This window comes from Stegastes partitus, unplaced genomic scaffold, assembly GCF_000690725.1.
Source record: "Stegastes partitus isolate 25-593 unplaced genomic scaffold, Stegastes_partitus-1.0.2 Scaffold41, whole genome shotgun sequence".
NCBI classification, from domain to species: domain Eukaryota; kingdom Metazoa; phylum Chordata; class Actinopteri; family Pomacentridae; genus Stegastes; species Stegastes partitus.
This window is the reverse complement of record NW_007577772.1, coordinates 1,129,586-1,143,465: the sequence shown is the minus strand read 5'-3', so window position 1 is coordinate 1,143,465 and position 13,880 is coordinate 1,129,586. Positions and strand designations below refer to the sequence as shown.

Sequence of the window (13,880 nt, the reverse complement as noted above, 5' to 3'; positions counted from 1 at the left end):
AAAATGTTCTTCTGAGTATATTTCTTGGTTGCACTTGTTAAAAGTTAAATAAATAAAGGGCATATTATCCAAAGAAAATGAGTACTTGCAGATATGTCATTATCACATATATGACCATCATCCTCAAACACCTTGTACTGGTTTAAAGGTTAAGAAGCGATTTGAAAACCTGCTAAAATCTACTTGAGGCAGCGGATGACGAGGCATTATCAAGCAGCAGAGACAGAGGAGGAAGACAGTGCAGGACCAGGAGGTATCATTGACCCAGATTATGTACACTCCATTTCCCCCTCAGAAAGAGAGTCTGTTGGACCAAACGGGCCCATTGAGCCGCCCCTGGCCTCAGGGGGAAGACAGCGCCGAGGAGCAGCCGGGACGCCGGCACGTTTCCTCCAGCAATGTCCAACATGTGAACGCCAACATACCAAGCAGCAGGGAGGCCGTTGGAAAATGTAAGACCTAAACATAAACAGGAGCGGTACACGCGACGCATGGCGGCGAGGCAACGGGGATCGGGATCCTGTCTGCAAACACAAACAGAGTACGAGAGGCTGCAGATGCCAACGGGACTCATCTCGTCTTTCACAGCTGAGTGGAGATGAGCAATAATGACTGTAGCTGCTCGCGGCGCTCGGTGCCAAGATGCCCGAAACCTCACAGCGATGAACACCAAGAGATCAACACTGTTTCCAATTTTGGATACCTGAAACCAAGTCAAGCAAACAGACAAAAGACATAAAAAAAAAAAAAAACAGGGGTTCCTTTTCCTTTCCAACCTGAAGGTTTTACACCGATGAATGCGTCATCTTCATGGTCAATTAACTCAAATCAGCTGCCAAAGGTTGCTTTTGTGAAGCGTTGCATAATGATACAGATGGGAGATTTTTCCTTAAGGGCGTTCAACACCTACATCGAGCGCCGTTTCAAAGGCATCGCTGTGAATCACTGCATACATGAGTGGGCACCGGTGATCAAAGGGAAACGCTACAGTGTAATATATCAGATTTTGGAGATGTAAAACGACACTCCTGGGCATGTAAGTCCATGTAGGCTTATGTAAGTATATGAATTATGTGCTGTCATGTTAGACTCACAGCAACTTAAACCCAACGTAAAAACTCAATCCACGCCGACATGTGATTCCCTCTATGCAAGCAGTGAAAAGATAAGCAGTCTTTTCTACTCACTGTGGGCTCATTTTTCATTGCAGTGTAAGTTCCTGCACCCTTCTGGAAACAGCACAATCACAGCTAGAGGTAGAGAGAACTCAAACATGTCTTGTGTGCATTGTGATACACTTAGAATGCCGTAAATCATTAAAAAAGAAAAAAATAAGTTCTTTGATTATTTATTATACAAAAAATTGCAATAGCTGGAATCTGCTTGTATGACTTTAAGTTCCCACATGTGTGTGGTGGCTCTACATACTATAAATATTATACTACTTACATTTTTATGTTGCTTCCTATCTGCTCTGTGGAAACACTGCCTGCAGTTCAGTCGAAAAGTCCTTGAATTTTTGTCCCGTGACTGTCGGTCTCTGCTAAGTCAGTCGTGGCTTCTTGGTTGATGAGTGCATCTATTTGTTTGTTGTAGACTGATCAGTGCAAATAAATTATTTTTGGCAAATTTTAAATGATTGTAGGATTAGATTTGGTTAACTTTTCAGATTGAACATTCTGTCACAAGTGGTTAGTTCAAGGACTGTGACAAAGCTGGCAATCCGATAACTGGTTGTTGCAGTTTCTAGCTCTGATAAATGGTGTAGTTTGGGTGATTTTTTTTAAAGAAAATATGCCTTTGGTGGAGGGTTTGGGGTGAACAGGGTTAAGGCATTGAAAAGAAAAAAGTTGCAAAGCTGAAATGTCCATGGGAACAAATCTAAATGTTTCCAGATTTTGAAATTAAACATATATACATTTTTCACTACATGGTACATTTTTAAGTATTTGTTCCACTCAAGCTCAGTTTGTGACCTTTTCCTTCACATTAAATCAGTTCAAGCTGCAACTCTTCTGTCGCAGAGAGAATAAAAGCAACAGAAAGAAACAATCAGAGTTTAAGAATCTCTAATCCAAGCCAGTGATTCAACAGAAACAGCCCTCACCAGCTGATAGTAATGACAGGTCATCAAGTCCAACTGTGGGTCTGAATGTTAAGCACAATTCTAAGCACATCTGTTTAGCGTATTAGGAAAAAACATGACCTGTAATTACAGGGCAGTGTTACAGAGGCTCTCACTGTCTGTTCGGAGGATGGGGGATGACTGCTGTCTTTCTGCCTGCAGCAGACCGCAGGCTGTTTGAAATCTGAGCCTGCTGCTGCAGCCAGAGCCGCGGCCGACGGAGAGACAGCGAGAGCTGCAGCGCGGCGATAACGCAAGTTTGGCTGCCGGCTTCAAGGGGATGACGGAGGATGTTGGTGAAGAGGCTGCATTTAATGTTATGGCCTCATGGTTTACTGCACGCCCTCAGCTTTGGAGCAACATTTTGTAAACTGTGGTTGAACAAGAAACATACAGAGTTTTCTGGCTTCAAGGAAAATCCCACCCTGAGATGCCCTTTTTGCTGGTAACCGTTATTAAAATGACATTTTCATGCACTAACAAAACTACTCTCTGTGAACGTCTGCTCATCTTCTTTACTTTGAGAATTCCTTCATTTCCCAGGATGCAATCTGACAGAAACATGCATGGTCTTGTTTATTGCACCAGGTTTGTTTTGTGCATGCAGGGAGTGATAACAGCAGTAAAACATGACCAGGAGAGTTTGCAGACAAGAATGGAAAACTACTGAGCCTCTGACCTAAAATGCAACATACTTGATGTTTACATCGACCCACTGAGAAAATGAACATCTCTCCATGTTCTTGGTGCAAAACCACCAGTCTGGAGTGTTTCTTCTGCCTCAACATCTCTTTTTAAGCTTGCATATTGTAACTCCACTGAACTATCTCAACATGACACCATTTTCATCAGCATTCAGAATTCATTGTGTTTCGCTTTTTCATCGATTGATGTTCAAAAATAGTTTTAAATGTGCATCAATGCTCCACACTACAAGGTTTTCCAACATCTGGCAACAAATATTTAACTAGATGTCAACTATTAAATGAATCACCAACTGTTTTTAAAATCAATTAATCAGTCTAAGTATTTTTGGGAATAAAAACATTTAAGTTCTCTGAGTCTAGATTCCTAAATCTGATTTTATTTGTAGTTTTTTTCATTACTTCTCAGCCTCTGCAGACTCTTCTAGGATAGAGTTGTAACACTTCATCCATTAGTTGCCAGCTATCACATTAATTGCAAACTATCTTGATTTTCAATTAACTGGTTTGAGTCACTGAAAAAAGTCTGAATTCTCTAATTCCACTTTCTTGAAGCTGAATATTTTCTAGTTTCTTGCCTCCTCTATGACACTGAAGTGGATAACTTTGGGTTGTGGACAAAACAAGACATTTGAGGACATCATCTGGCGCTTTGGGAAACACTGATGGACATTTTTTAACCATTTTCTGACATTTTATAGAATAAACATCTACTCGATTAACCAAGAAGATAATCACCAGACTAACTGACGGTCAAAATAATCCTTAGTGGCTGCCCGAGTCCACATAACACTCTAAAAACCAGAATTCAGCCAACAATGGTAGCAGCAAACTTACATGTTGTAGAAGAACAGTTAGTATGCATAATTTACTCATTTTCTGACAATCAGTTAACAGAGGGACTGATTACTAGGCACAAATAGACACTGCAATACGTTATAAAACTATAAGTGAACTACATTTTAAACTCTCATACACTTACTGCACCAAAACAGACCACGAATCCACAGAAAATCAGCATCAGGAACAAACTACTTAGTCCCGTCTCCGAACAATACTCGATTGTCTGAGCTGAGAAGGTCAGAACAATCCAAGCCTCCATGTGAACCCTCGTTAAGCTCATTCTGGCTCAGACTCTCCATCTCCAGAATTGGGACAGCTGGCATTTGAGTCTACTTTCATAGCTCACCTGTTGCGCAGCGCGGCTCAGCCAGCATGACATGTAGAGCGAAAAATATTTGCTAAGCCCAGACGACTTCACCGTTAAGTGGGGCTCCTTGAGTGGAGGACTTTGTGGGGACGATAAGGAGCCTCTAATCGACTGCAGGGTGTCTGACATTAATCGTTGGAGCAGACTGCTGAGGCAGGGCAGTGAATGCGTGCTATGAAATGCATCAGTGGTTAATCAGGATGAATGCAGGTTGGTGCCAAAGGACAGGGCAGGAAGTTAAACTGAGCGTTGTGGCACGACAACACAGAATCTGTGGAGGGTGCAGGTGTCATTGTGGTATTAGAAATGTTGCAGTGATTTCCTAAAGATTCTGTAAAGCGCCACAAGTTGAGACTGACAGGGAATTATGTGTTTGCAACTTGAAAGCAGAAATACAGTTTTTCTTTCAAAATACACAAGAAACAACCTCCTTTATCTCTTGTTAACTGTGATCACGTATTACCAGGGCTGCAACTATCAATGATTCTCACTGGAGATTAATTTGCAGGATATTGTCTGAGTTAACCACCTAGTTTTTTGGTCGATAAAAAGACAGAAAATAGTGAAAAATGTCCATCAGTGTTCCCCAAAGCCCCGGATAGTATCCTCAAATGTCTACAAAAGATAAAGGATGTTCAGTTTACTGTCATAGAGGAGGAAAGAAACCAGAAAATGTTCACATTTAAGAAGCTAAAATACTTTAACCAGCTATCTGATGATCAAAACAGTTAATTAATTTAACAGTTAACAACTAGTCAGTCTATTGTTGCAGCTCTAAACTCTAAAAACAAATGTTTAGGCTCAATAACAACAACAAAAGCTATTAATGCAACAGTTTGCTTCAGTCTTCATGAGGTTTGACAGCTTCTAAGAAATTCTGTTCAACCAACAAACAAAACTGAGTTTGAGGAATGTGGTTTTTCTCCATAATGAAATGTATTTTAAATTACAAACTACTTAATAATTGGTGGCTTCAACTTGTTTTCCTGAATTTAAGGTGGAGAAAAATTAAGTTATTTAATGAATTTATTGCAACTTTAATTTTGTTCTCTATCAATCAGCACAAAAATTTTAGTTTAAACTACACACAATATTAAATTGGAGTGATCACCAACATTATTGCATCAACTCATAAAAAACAATATTTGCAACTTAAAGGTTAGTTTAAATGAATAAAATTTGTTTTTTTTTATCTTGCTACCATGATTTATTTAGTGGGTGGTAACAGGTAGCCTTAAAACTAAGCTCAAGAGCAAAGTCTGATACACAAATGGTCATTTTGCACAAAAACTTGACATTTTGATGTAAATCTAATGATCTGATGTTAGATTTGGAAGCGTTTGAACGTCTATTTGTCGTCATTATTCGTCATAAGACAAAAACACGAGGCTCCTCTTGTAAACCATAACCCCACAGCTAATAGCTTGACTTCAGCATAATCTCCAAGGAGCCTATATCATCTGCTCATTTACTGCCCCGACAACTACGCTTCAGATTAGACAGAAGAATGTCGGCTATTAGCGAGTGTTCAGAATCCACCTTATCACGGCCTGTTTGTTGTCAGTTAGCCACAGCTATCTCCACTCTTCCTCCCCTCTTGCCTCATCCTGACAGAGAACAGACTACTGTAAACTGTCAGAGTTTCTCACAGATAAGAGCGGCGGCGCGGCGCGGAGATGAAACTCTAAACTTTGTCTTTCTTCCTGTCCTCTTGAAAGCAGCACCAGAAATAAAACATCAATGCATCACATCACTTCCTGCAGGTTTTAATTTCACATGTAGAGCTGTCAGACTCAAAGCGAATGTTTGATTATTTCCCGTTGAACACTGCGATACGGAGCATTTTGTCCGACGCGTGAGGTGGTTTCAGGGCCGAACTGCTCTGCATGTGGACCGCATTGTGTACCATTACACAACAGCACATGCCTGGAGATTAGCCGTGGGCCCTGTCCTGTCTGTACCATGAGGCTGCAGGGGGCCGGTAGCTATTGTCACAGCTGTGTCACAACACACACACAAAAAAAACTCAGCAAAATCACAACTTTAGTTTCCAGTGAGCTGCCGCCAAAATCCTGCAGCAACGTGGCCGCTGACATCTGACATTTCACCTACATGCCATCATGCTCAGCCTTTACCGCCTTAACTCAAGCATCATTTTGAAATTTGACTTCTCACTGCAGGTGCTTTAAAATAAAAGCCAAATTCATCCCTCCTGCACTGATAAGAAGTTTCCACATGTCCACCCAAGCCTCCGCACAACCAATCAGGCTGCAAGTGAGCGTCCACGTCTCACTTCATCAATTAATTACAAAGAGAAACAAAAAGGTTTTAAACACTCGCTTCTCTGTCCAGAAGAAAAACAACAAGGACTTTTAATTTAAAGGGATTCAAAGCGAGCTTCCAGCCAAATCCGTGTTGTTTTTGTACGCCGCCTTTCTCGTTGCGAGGGATTAATTTAAAAAAAGAACAAGTTAGGGTCATTTCACATAAACAAAATTGCAAAAAGAGCACAACAAACACAATGCACTTTCTTCCCTCCACCTCGCTCCGGCTACTGTTAGCGGCAGTGAGTTAATGAGGGGAAATGCAAAACGTGGGGAAGCTGAGCCTGCGAGGCCAGAGCCCGCCTCGTATAATGGCCTACTAAAGAAAGGGGAGCTTTGTTCGCTGCAACACAAGCAGGTTCCTCTTTAATGACTTCATGTGCATGCCAATCACTTACAGCGCACAATCCCATCATGCGGCCGCGACACTTTTGGGGACATATCCGTCATGTGGGAGCAGCAGCATGTGACTCGTGTTCCCCCACCAACAGAAAAAAAAACTGCGATCCGGGTTGGCAGGTATCACCTATGGGGGCCAACGACGGGGTCATTTTTTGATGTCATGTTTGAGGCTGGTGGGAGGTGATGGGAGCTGCAAAGACGTCGTCGCATCACAGAAGACTGTTACCTCAAATACAAAGAGAACAACACCATGAAAAACTCTAACACGTGGCTCTCTGTAAGCTTTAAGGGTTGAACATCACAGGTAGGCCTTTGATATCTAATTTAAATGTTCTTCTTTCATACACCCTCTTTCTTCTGCACTGTTATTTATATATTCAACACTACCTACCTCAGTATTTATGAGCAGACCTCAACCTTTTCTGCACCATAAATATTGCACATGCTTTAGTTTGTACATTTATTCTCTGCACATCAACTTTTTTCTTACATATTCATCACTGTCAGTGTGTCTGCATGAATGTATTCTATAAACAGGTTAATCCCTGCACAAGGCACAGAAGCAGAACTGAGAGTTGAGGACTTGCTACTGCTGCACATGACAATAAAGACTTTGAATCATTTGAAACCTTGAATCCTTGAATAACTGCTTTTCCTTCGTTTTCCAGTTCGGTTAGAAATCTGTTATTAAATGAAGCCTTTGCTGTAGTTTCTTGTCACTTGAAAGAGCAGATATCTCACAAAAAAACTCTCAGCGTAATGCTGCAGTCAAATCAGCCACCAATATACTGTATATAACTTGCACCAATCAACTGATTAATTGATTAGTTGACAATTATTAAGATAATCAGAAGCTTTAAGAAGCACAATGTCAAAACTCTCTGATTCCAGCTTCTTAAATGTGGATATTTTCTGGTTTCTTTCCTCCTTTGTGACAGCAAATCGATCTATCTTTGAGTTGTGGACAAAACAGGACTTTTGAGGACGTCATACTGAGCTGTGAGAAGCACAGATCGACGTTTTTCATCATTTTCTGACATTTTATAGCCCAAACAGCTGATCGATTATTGTTGAAAAAGGACAGTTTAATCGACAGCCTTAAAGATAGACGTTTTCCTGCCGGTACATACAGTCGCTGCTGTCATGTTTCAAGACGCACAAGGACAAATGAACCGAAACAATCAATAAAAATCGATTGAAGGCGGAAACTTTGTTCAACTGGAGGCTACAGTCTCCATTTCAAAGACATCAGGAACTTGTTTGAACTCAAGCTGGACTCTTAGAACACAGAGTGCAGCCACACATCAGGTCTGACTGGGTGGCAGGACGTGATGTAAGAGGTGACAAAACCTGAAGTCGTTAATTGTTTCCGCTGACTAAGAGGCAGATTATGTAGCTGTAGAAAAGAAAAGTTTAAACTTTGCATTGCTGTTGTGACTTTAGAACATTGTCACCTTTACCTAAAAGTCCTCAAAGTTCTCCAAGTACAGAAGCAGACTGTCTGCAGCAAACCGTCTCCTGCAAACACTAAAATCTGAGCTTCGATTGTTCAGGTGGCGTCGGCGATATCGCTCAATGCAGCCCGATGTGATACAAAACTGAGGCCGGTCCTTTAGAAATAGCAGACAGAGGGTCTGTGAGGTGTCAGATGTCAACAGGGACCAGTTGCCGGAGTCTCGGCCCAGGAGCCTCCTCTCATGCTGCAGCAGCTGTGTCTTCTCAGAGCTCACATTCCTGCAGGACAGGCCCACTTTACTCTCATCACCTGTGCTGATCTGAAGGCGGGACAAAGTGGTCAGGAAAACCTCACAGCTCCATGAATTAAAGTCATTTTCCTTCGTTTTTTTTGTGCAGTTACGTAAGGACACAGCAATTTAACATGTTGCACAAAAAAATGCAGAACAAATTAAGCATGTTTCGCCGTGATAACCGCAATAATCCTGATCTAAAATCTAATGTGGCTGTTATATAATAGTCGCATAAATAAAAGATGGTCAGGAGCGCCCTGGTGGTTTATGGGATGGCTCGCTGAATGAACTGCGCTCACTTTAGGCCCAGCCGGGGATCTCTGTTGCTTTCCATCTCTTTCCCCTTCGTTTTCATGCTGTCCCTCTGCAGGCACACCTAACTATAACCTCCCCTCATACATAATGTAGGCCAAAGCCTTGGAATGAACACCGAAATGGCTCAAGATAAAAATAAAGTCCATTCAGGTGCACTCAAGCTCCAACAGAGCCAGGAGTGTTGTAAAAAATCCGTCTGACTCTGAGTCCACTAACAGACCGAGACGTGCACCCATGATTCAGCAGCTTCCTCACCCCATTAGACCTCCCTGTGCAATTACAGCTGCTTTGCAGACTGTATTGCCCCTCGCTGCATTATGAGCTGCGCTGTCTGACCTCCACTAAATAATACATGTCAACATTTACCCCACCCTGCTGCAGACACACACTCAGACCTGCACGTATCTGCTTATTTCTCCATGTACCTAAATATAAAACACCTGATTGACAGAAACTGTGGAGGTTCCCTTCATTTATGCTGCATCATCCTGTAGGTGCATGTGCTTTTTGCAAGCCTTTTGTCCAAATCTACCACATTTACATCACAGTAATGCAAATAATGTGTCTTATCACATCTAAATACCAGAATAGAGCAACCTGCATGTAACACGTGGCTGCTATTATGATCATTTATCGTTTTTTTAAGGTTATTTATGGCACCTTTAGATGTAAAACAAGCTCTCTGCAGTTGCAGTCTGAACTGACATATCAGCCACAACTTTTCACAGCCTCACACATCACAGACACACAAACACACACCTCGGTGACTAACAAAAGCACCGACTGAGCCCACACACACACACACACACATACACACACCTTAAAAGCAACTGAAACTCATGTTGCAAATGAGAAGGAGATCAGAGGAACAAGTTTGTTACTAAACACCTAAAGTGATTCATGGCTTGTGTGTGTGTGCTTCCAGCCCCGGAGCCCGTCGGAGCCTCGGCGGCGGCGGCGGCGGCAGCTCGACCCCCGAACATCCCTCTTACCTCCAGACGGGAGCTGAAGTCAACGTTTCACTCAAGTTCTCTTCGTCTCTTGTCAGGCTTCTTCTGCAGAGCCGCGCACACTTGTAGTCACGCAAAAAAAAAAGAAAAAGAAAAAAAAAAGGACTAAGTCTCTATTTAATTCCCTGCATTCCCACTGAATTAATTTGTTTTTCTTCTCTCTCCGGCTGCTCGCCTCCAGAACAAAGTCCTTCGAGATTCAAGTCCGCGCAGAATAAGTGCGCATTTTTCCTCTTTTTTTTTTAATCCCAGCGTGTTCGCAGTTCGGATGTAATTAAAAGGCAGCCCTTCGCAGCTCGCTCGCTGAAAACTCCTCTTTGCTTTTGCTAATCAGTGCGGCCACTATGGTGCGCGTTCACGCCGCCCGGGGGGGCGGAGAGAGAATCCGGAGGGGGAGGTCGGAACGAAATACCCGGAAGTGGGCACCAGATAGCACGACAGCGACGCAACGCTATAACACGGCACCCTTTTAAGTGAGCCTTAACCCGAACTTTGGGTACATTTTAAGTTCCTAAATGACTAATAACTAAATCAGTTTTTACATGTGTTTTCGTCTTTGCGCTTTCATGGCTGTCAATGTAAGTAAAAACATCTTTCCAGTGCTTGTACGTTATGAAACAAATCGTTGTCCCGACAGTTTAGTTACTGCGCAAGTACCCGGATGTTATGAGCCAATCAGAAGCAAGCTTGTCTCCACCCAACTGTCGCGAAATGTTTACGGTGTTCCAGAAGCACTTTACGTTAGTCATTGCAATGGGGGACAACACTGCAGTTTTCGTGGTACTTTTTAATTGAATGTGTCTTTTACAGGTATGGACATTCAGTCAAACGCATGTATTTTAATTTAGCCGTCCGCGGTGTGTGTTATACAAACCAAGCTCGCTGTTTAGCGGAGTTTTTTGTAGCTCTGGTGGAAGTGGCGGTTAGCTAGCTCATGCTAATGAAAAGACGATTTCAGCAGTGAGCTGCCTGCTGGCAAAAACGATGAACTCATCGCATTGCAGTAATGTGATACTCCGCAGTGGATTTATGGTCGAGCAAACGCCACTGTAAATACCTGAAAATAACACTGTTAGTGCTGTAGGACAGCTCTGAGTAACAGAAGGTAACGACCCACATCATCAACGAATCAAATCAACGTGTATCCACAACAGATCAGTCTGTGTAAAGTTTGACAGCTTGTTCTGTAAGTTTGTTAGATAAACTTTACATGGTGAAACTTTAGCACGTCCATGTGCAGTGTAGTCCACCCAACGAAGATGTGTTTGCATCACCGTGTTCAGAATGAGTTTTGTGATCTTTCAAAGTAAAAGAGTCATCTGATGTTTAAAAACAAACTAAGACCAGTGCCAAACAAGCTGCTGCTCAAATGACTGTTATTTTCACCAGTAGGAAAGCAGTGGATTAATTGTCCAGCCACACTGGACAAAAATATCAGCACAGTATGTACTATTTTTATCAGTTCCTATCTATCCTTTTTATTAAAGGGGGAAAGTATTTACATGTGGCATCTCTACAACAGAATGAACCAATGAAACAACCAAGTACGCACTATTCTGTGTATGATACTGGTCTGATAAAGAGTGGAGTCATCTGTCAGAAAGTCTGTAACAAGTCACACATCTACAATGCTTGAAGTTAACAAGGTTGCTTGTGGATTGTTGTCCCACTCTTCCTGAAGGGTTCAGCAAAGTTGGCGGATATTTGGGGGGACATGATCAGGTTGTTGGGCACACCCATCAAGAGCTGTCTGAAACAATTTCTATATCTTAAATGACCAATATGGAAGTTGTGAACATTCAAGGGCGTGACTACGACATGCAGCATCCAGCCGGTCAATGGCTTGTCCTCATCTTTTGTCATCTGTGGCATCATGTCATTTTAAGGTGTCATCTTATATTTACTGGTCAAAGGAGTGTCTTTGTTCTGGTCTGATCATTGTCCTTACAAACCACACCTGATGAGGGTGTGGATTCATTTAAGGGTTGAGAATTTGTGTGAATGACATGTGAGAAGTTAACCCTTTTCTAACCAGAACATAGAAATTAGATTTTTAAGTCAGAAAACTAAACCATTCCTTTTTTTCTTCTTCTTCTTTGGTTTAAATGTTGGCAGCCAGTTTCCCAAAAATAGATTCATCTAGTTGTAGACAAAAGCAGAAAATAAGCTCCAAGACTAGGCTTAATCCATGTATGGGAAACTGAGCCTTGATGGATAAACTAGCATAAAAATAGTCAATAAGATACACAGTATTTTCCAAGAATCATTTCTAACATCTTCAAATTGCCTGTTATGTGTGATTATTTCTGGTGATCAACAACTATTTCTATTATATATTAATCTGCAAATAACTTTCCTCGTCACTCAGTTACCTGTTTGGTCTACAAAATGTGATAGATAAGTGGAATTTAAACAAAATTTAAAATGACTAATTGATAATTAAAATAGTTGACCGTTAAGTTAATAGTTTACAGCTAATTGCTTAATTGTTGCAGCTCTATTTGTTACAAACCAACTGTCAAAATCCAGAGAAATTAAACTAAGATGATATTTGATAAATTACAAAAAACAAAAGCATTAGAAAAACAGTTGTTGATTAAATGTCTGACTCATCACTTGTGTGTTTTTCAGCCTGACACTCTGTGATTGTGCTGGATGATGGATCCTGTAGTGCTGAGCTACCAGGACAGCCTGCTGCGGCGCTCCGATGTGTCCTTACTGGAAGGACCTTACTGGCTCAACGACCAAGTCATCGGCTTCGCCTTCGAGTACTTTGCTGCTGAGCGCTTCAGAGTCCTGGGGGAGGCCATCATCTTCATCAGCCCAGAGGTCACCCAGTTCATCAAGTGTGCTTCCTGCCCCGATGAGTTAGCTCTGTTCCTTGAGCCGCTGGATCTCGCCTCCCGCCGCTGGGTCTTTCTGGCCGTCAACGACAACTCCAACCAGACGGCCGGAGGTTCCCACTGGAGCCTGCTGCTGTACCACCACACCTCCAACCACTTCGCCCACTATGACTCTCAGAACGGCAGCAACTCCCTGCACGCGCGGCGCATCGCCAGCAAGCTGGAGCCTTTCTTGGGCGCGGGGAGGAAATCGCTGTTCGTGGAGGAGCCCTGCCCATCGCAGCAGAACAGCTATGACTGTGGCATGTATGTCATCTGCATCGCCGAGGCCTTGTGTGAGAAGGCCAGGGTGGAGGGCTCGCCGCGCCTTCCTGTGCAAATCATCACCCCGGCCTACATCACCCAGAAGAGGGCCGAGTGGTGCAGACTGATCCAGAGTCTAGCTCAGAACGACCTCTGCTGCTCCCTGTCCTTCCCTTAGCACGTCGGTCGTCCTCAGTATATGCAGAACAGCCCCACATATCTACTGCTGGAGAATCTGAATGCACTCCTTGAATACAGTATATAACTATATATGAAGTATATTTCTATTACAGTCTATCATACTGCATAGTAGAGTAAAGTTTAAAAAATAAAGCAGTGTTATGAATCTCTACAGATTCAGAGAACAGTTGGTGTCATGTTTATTCCATGTATATGCACAGCAACGTACAGTATGTAAACGAGAACACCAGCATGCCTATAAATTGAACTGAATTTCCTCTTTGTATATATTGAGCGAGGATGGAGAACACGTCACGCGGAAGAGGCGGCACGGACCTTTTCTTTTCTCCATTTTATGAGTTCGGAGCGAATGTAGAAATGTTTACACAGATTATTGCTCAGGGTCATTTTAAATGAACTGAATTGACAATAAGAATGTGCATAATTAACTCTGGCTCCTGCTTTATGTCACATGTTCGTTTTGTTTCTCAGTTTGAACGGGCGTCGTGTCCAAAGCTACTTTCAGTTTTGAGGGCGTGAAAAAAATTTGCTGTGTGAGGCTAACGAGCGCTGTGTGCTGTGACTGCTGATGGGACAAAGGGCGGTGCTGAGTGGAGGAATGTATGTGCTCATGAAAAGGTTCAAAGTCATCGTCTGTTGATTTAATAAATGTCACATTTTTGTTGACAAAATGGTGAAATTACTTTGTGGCTTCT

General features: G+C 42.3%; 3 protein-coding genes across 5 annotated transcripts in view; 2 read left to right on the top strand and 1 right to left on the bottom strand.

The window, feature by feature from the left end:
- The window catches only part of myo9aa (myosin IXAa), a 135,523-nt gene extending 125,388 nt beyond the window's left edge, over positions 1-10,135 (bottom strand). For both annotated transcript variants that reach the window (XM_008304735.1, XM_008304743.1), the window contains exon 1: positions 9,821-10,135. The gene's annotated coding sequence lies outside the window, so the exon portion shown is untranslated. The remainder of the gene's footprint in view (positions 1-9,820) is intronic.
- A 195-nt stretch (positions 10,136-10,330) lies between these two features.
- LOC103374590 (sentrin-specific protease 8-like) lies at positions 10,331-13,351 on the top strand. Of its 2 annotated transcripts, none has more exons than XM_008304714.1 (2): positions 10,331-10,416; positions 12,470-13,351. In XM_008304714.1, the coding sequence occupies exon 2, from the start codon at positions 12,494-12,496 to the stop codon at positions 13,160-13,162; it is 669 nt and encodes a 222-aa protein (XP_008302936.1). In that variant the 5' UTR covers positions 10,331-10,416; positions 12,470-12,493; the 3' UTR covers positions 13,163-13,351. The 2 variants fall into 2 exon arrangements, with proteins under 2 accessions (XP_008302936.1, XP_008302928.1); XM_008304706.1 differs by lacking the exon at positions 10,331-10,416 and adding an exon at positions 10,572-10,648.
- The window catches only part of LOC103374606 (sentrin-specific protease 8-like), an 8,846-nt gene continuing 5,541 nt past the window's right edge, over positions 10,576-13,880 (top strand). The window contains exon 1 of the mRNA XM_008304725.1: positions 10,576-10,648. The gene's annotated coding sequence lies outside the window, so the exon portion shown is untranslated. The remainder of the gene's footprint in view (positions 10,649-13,880) is intronic.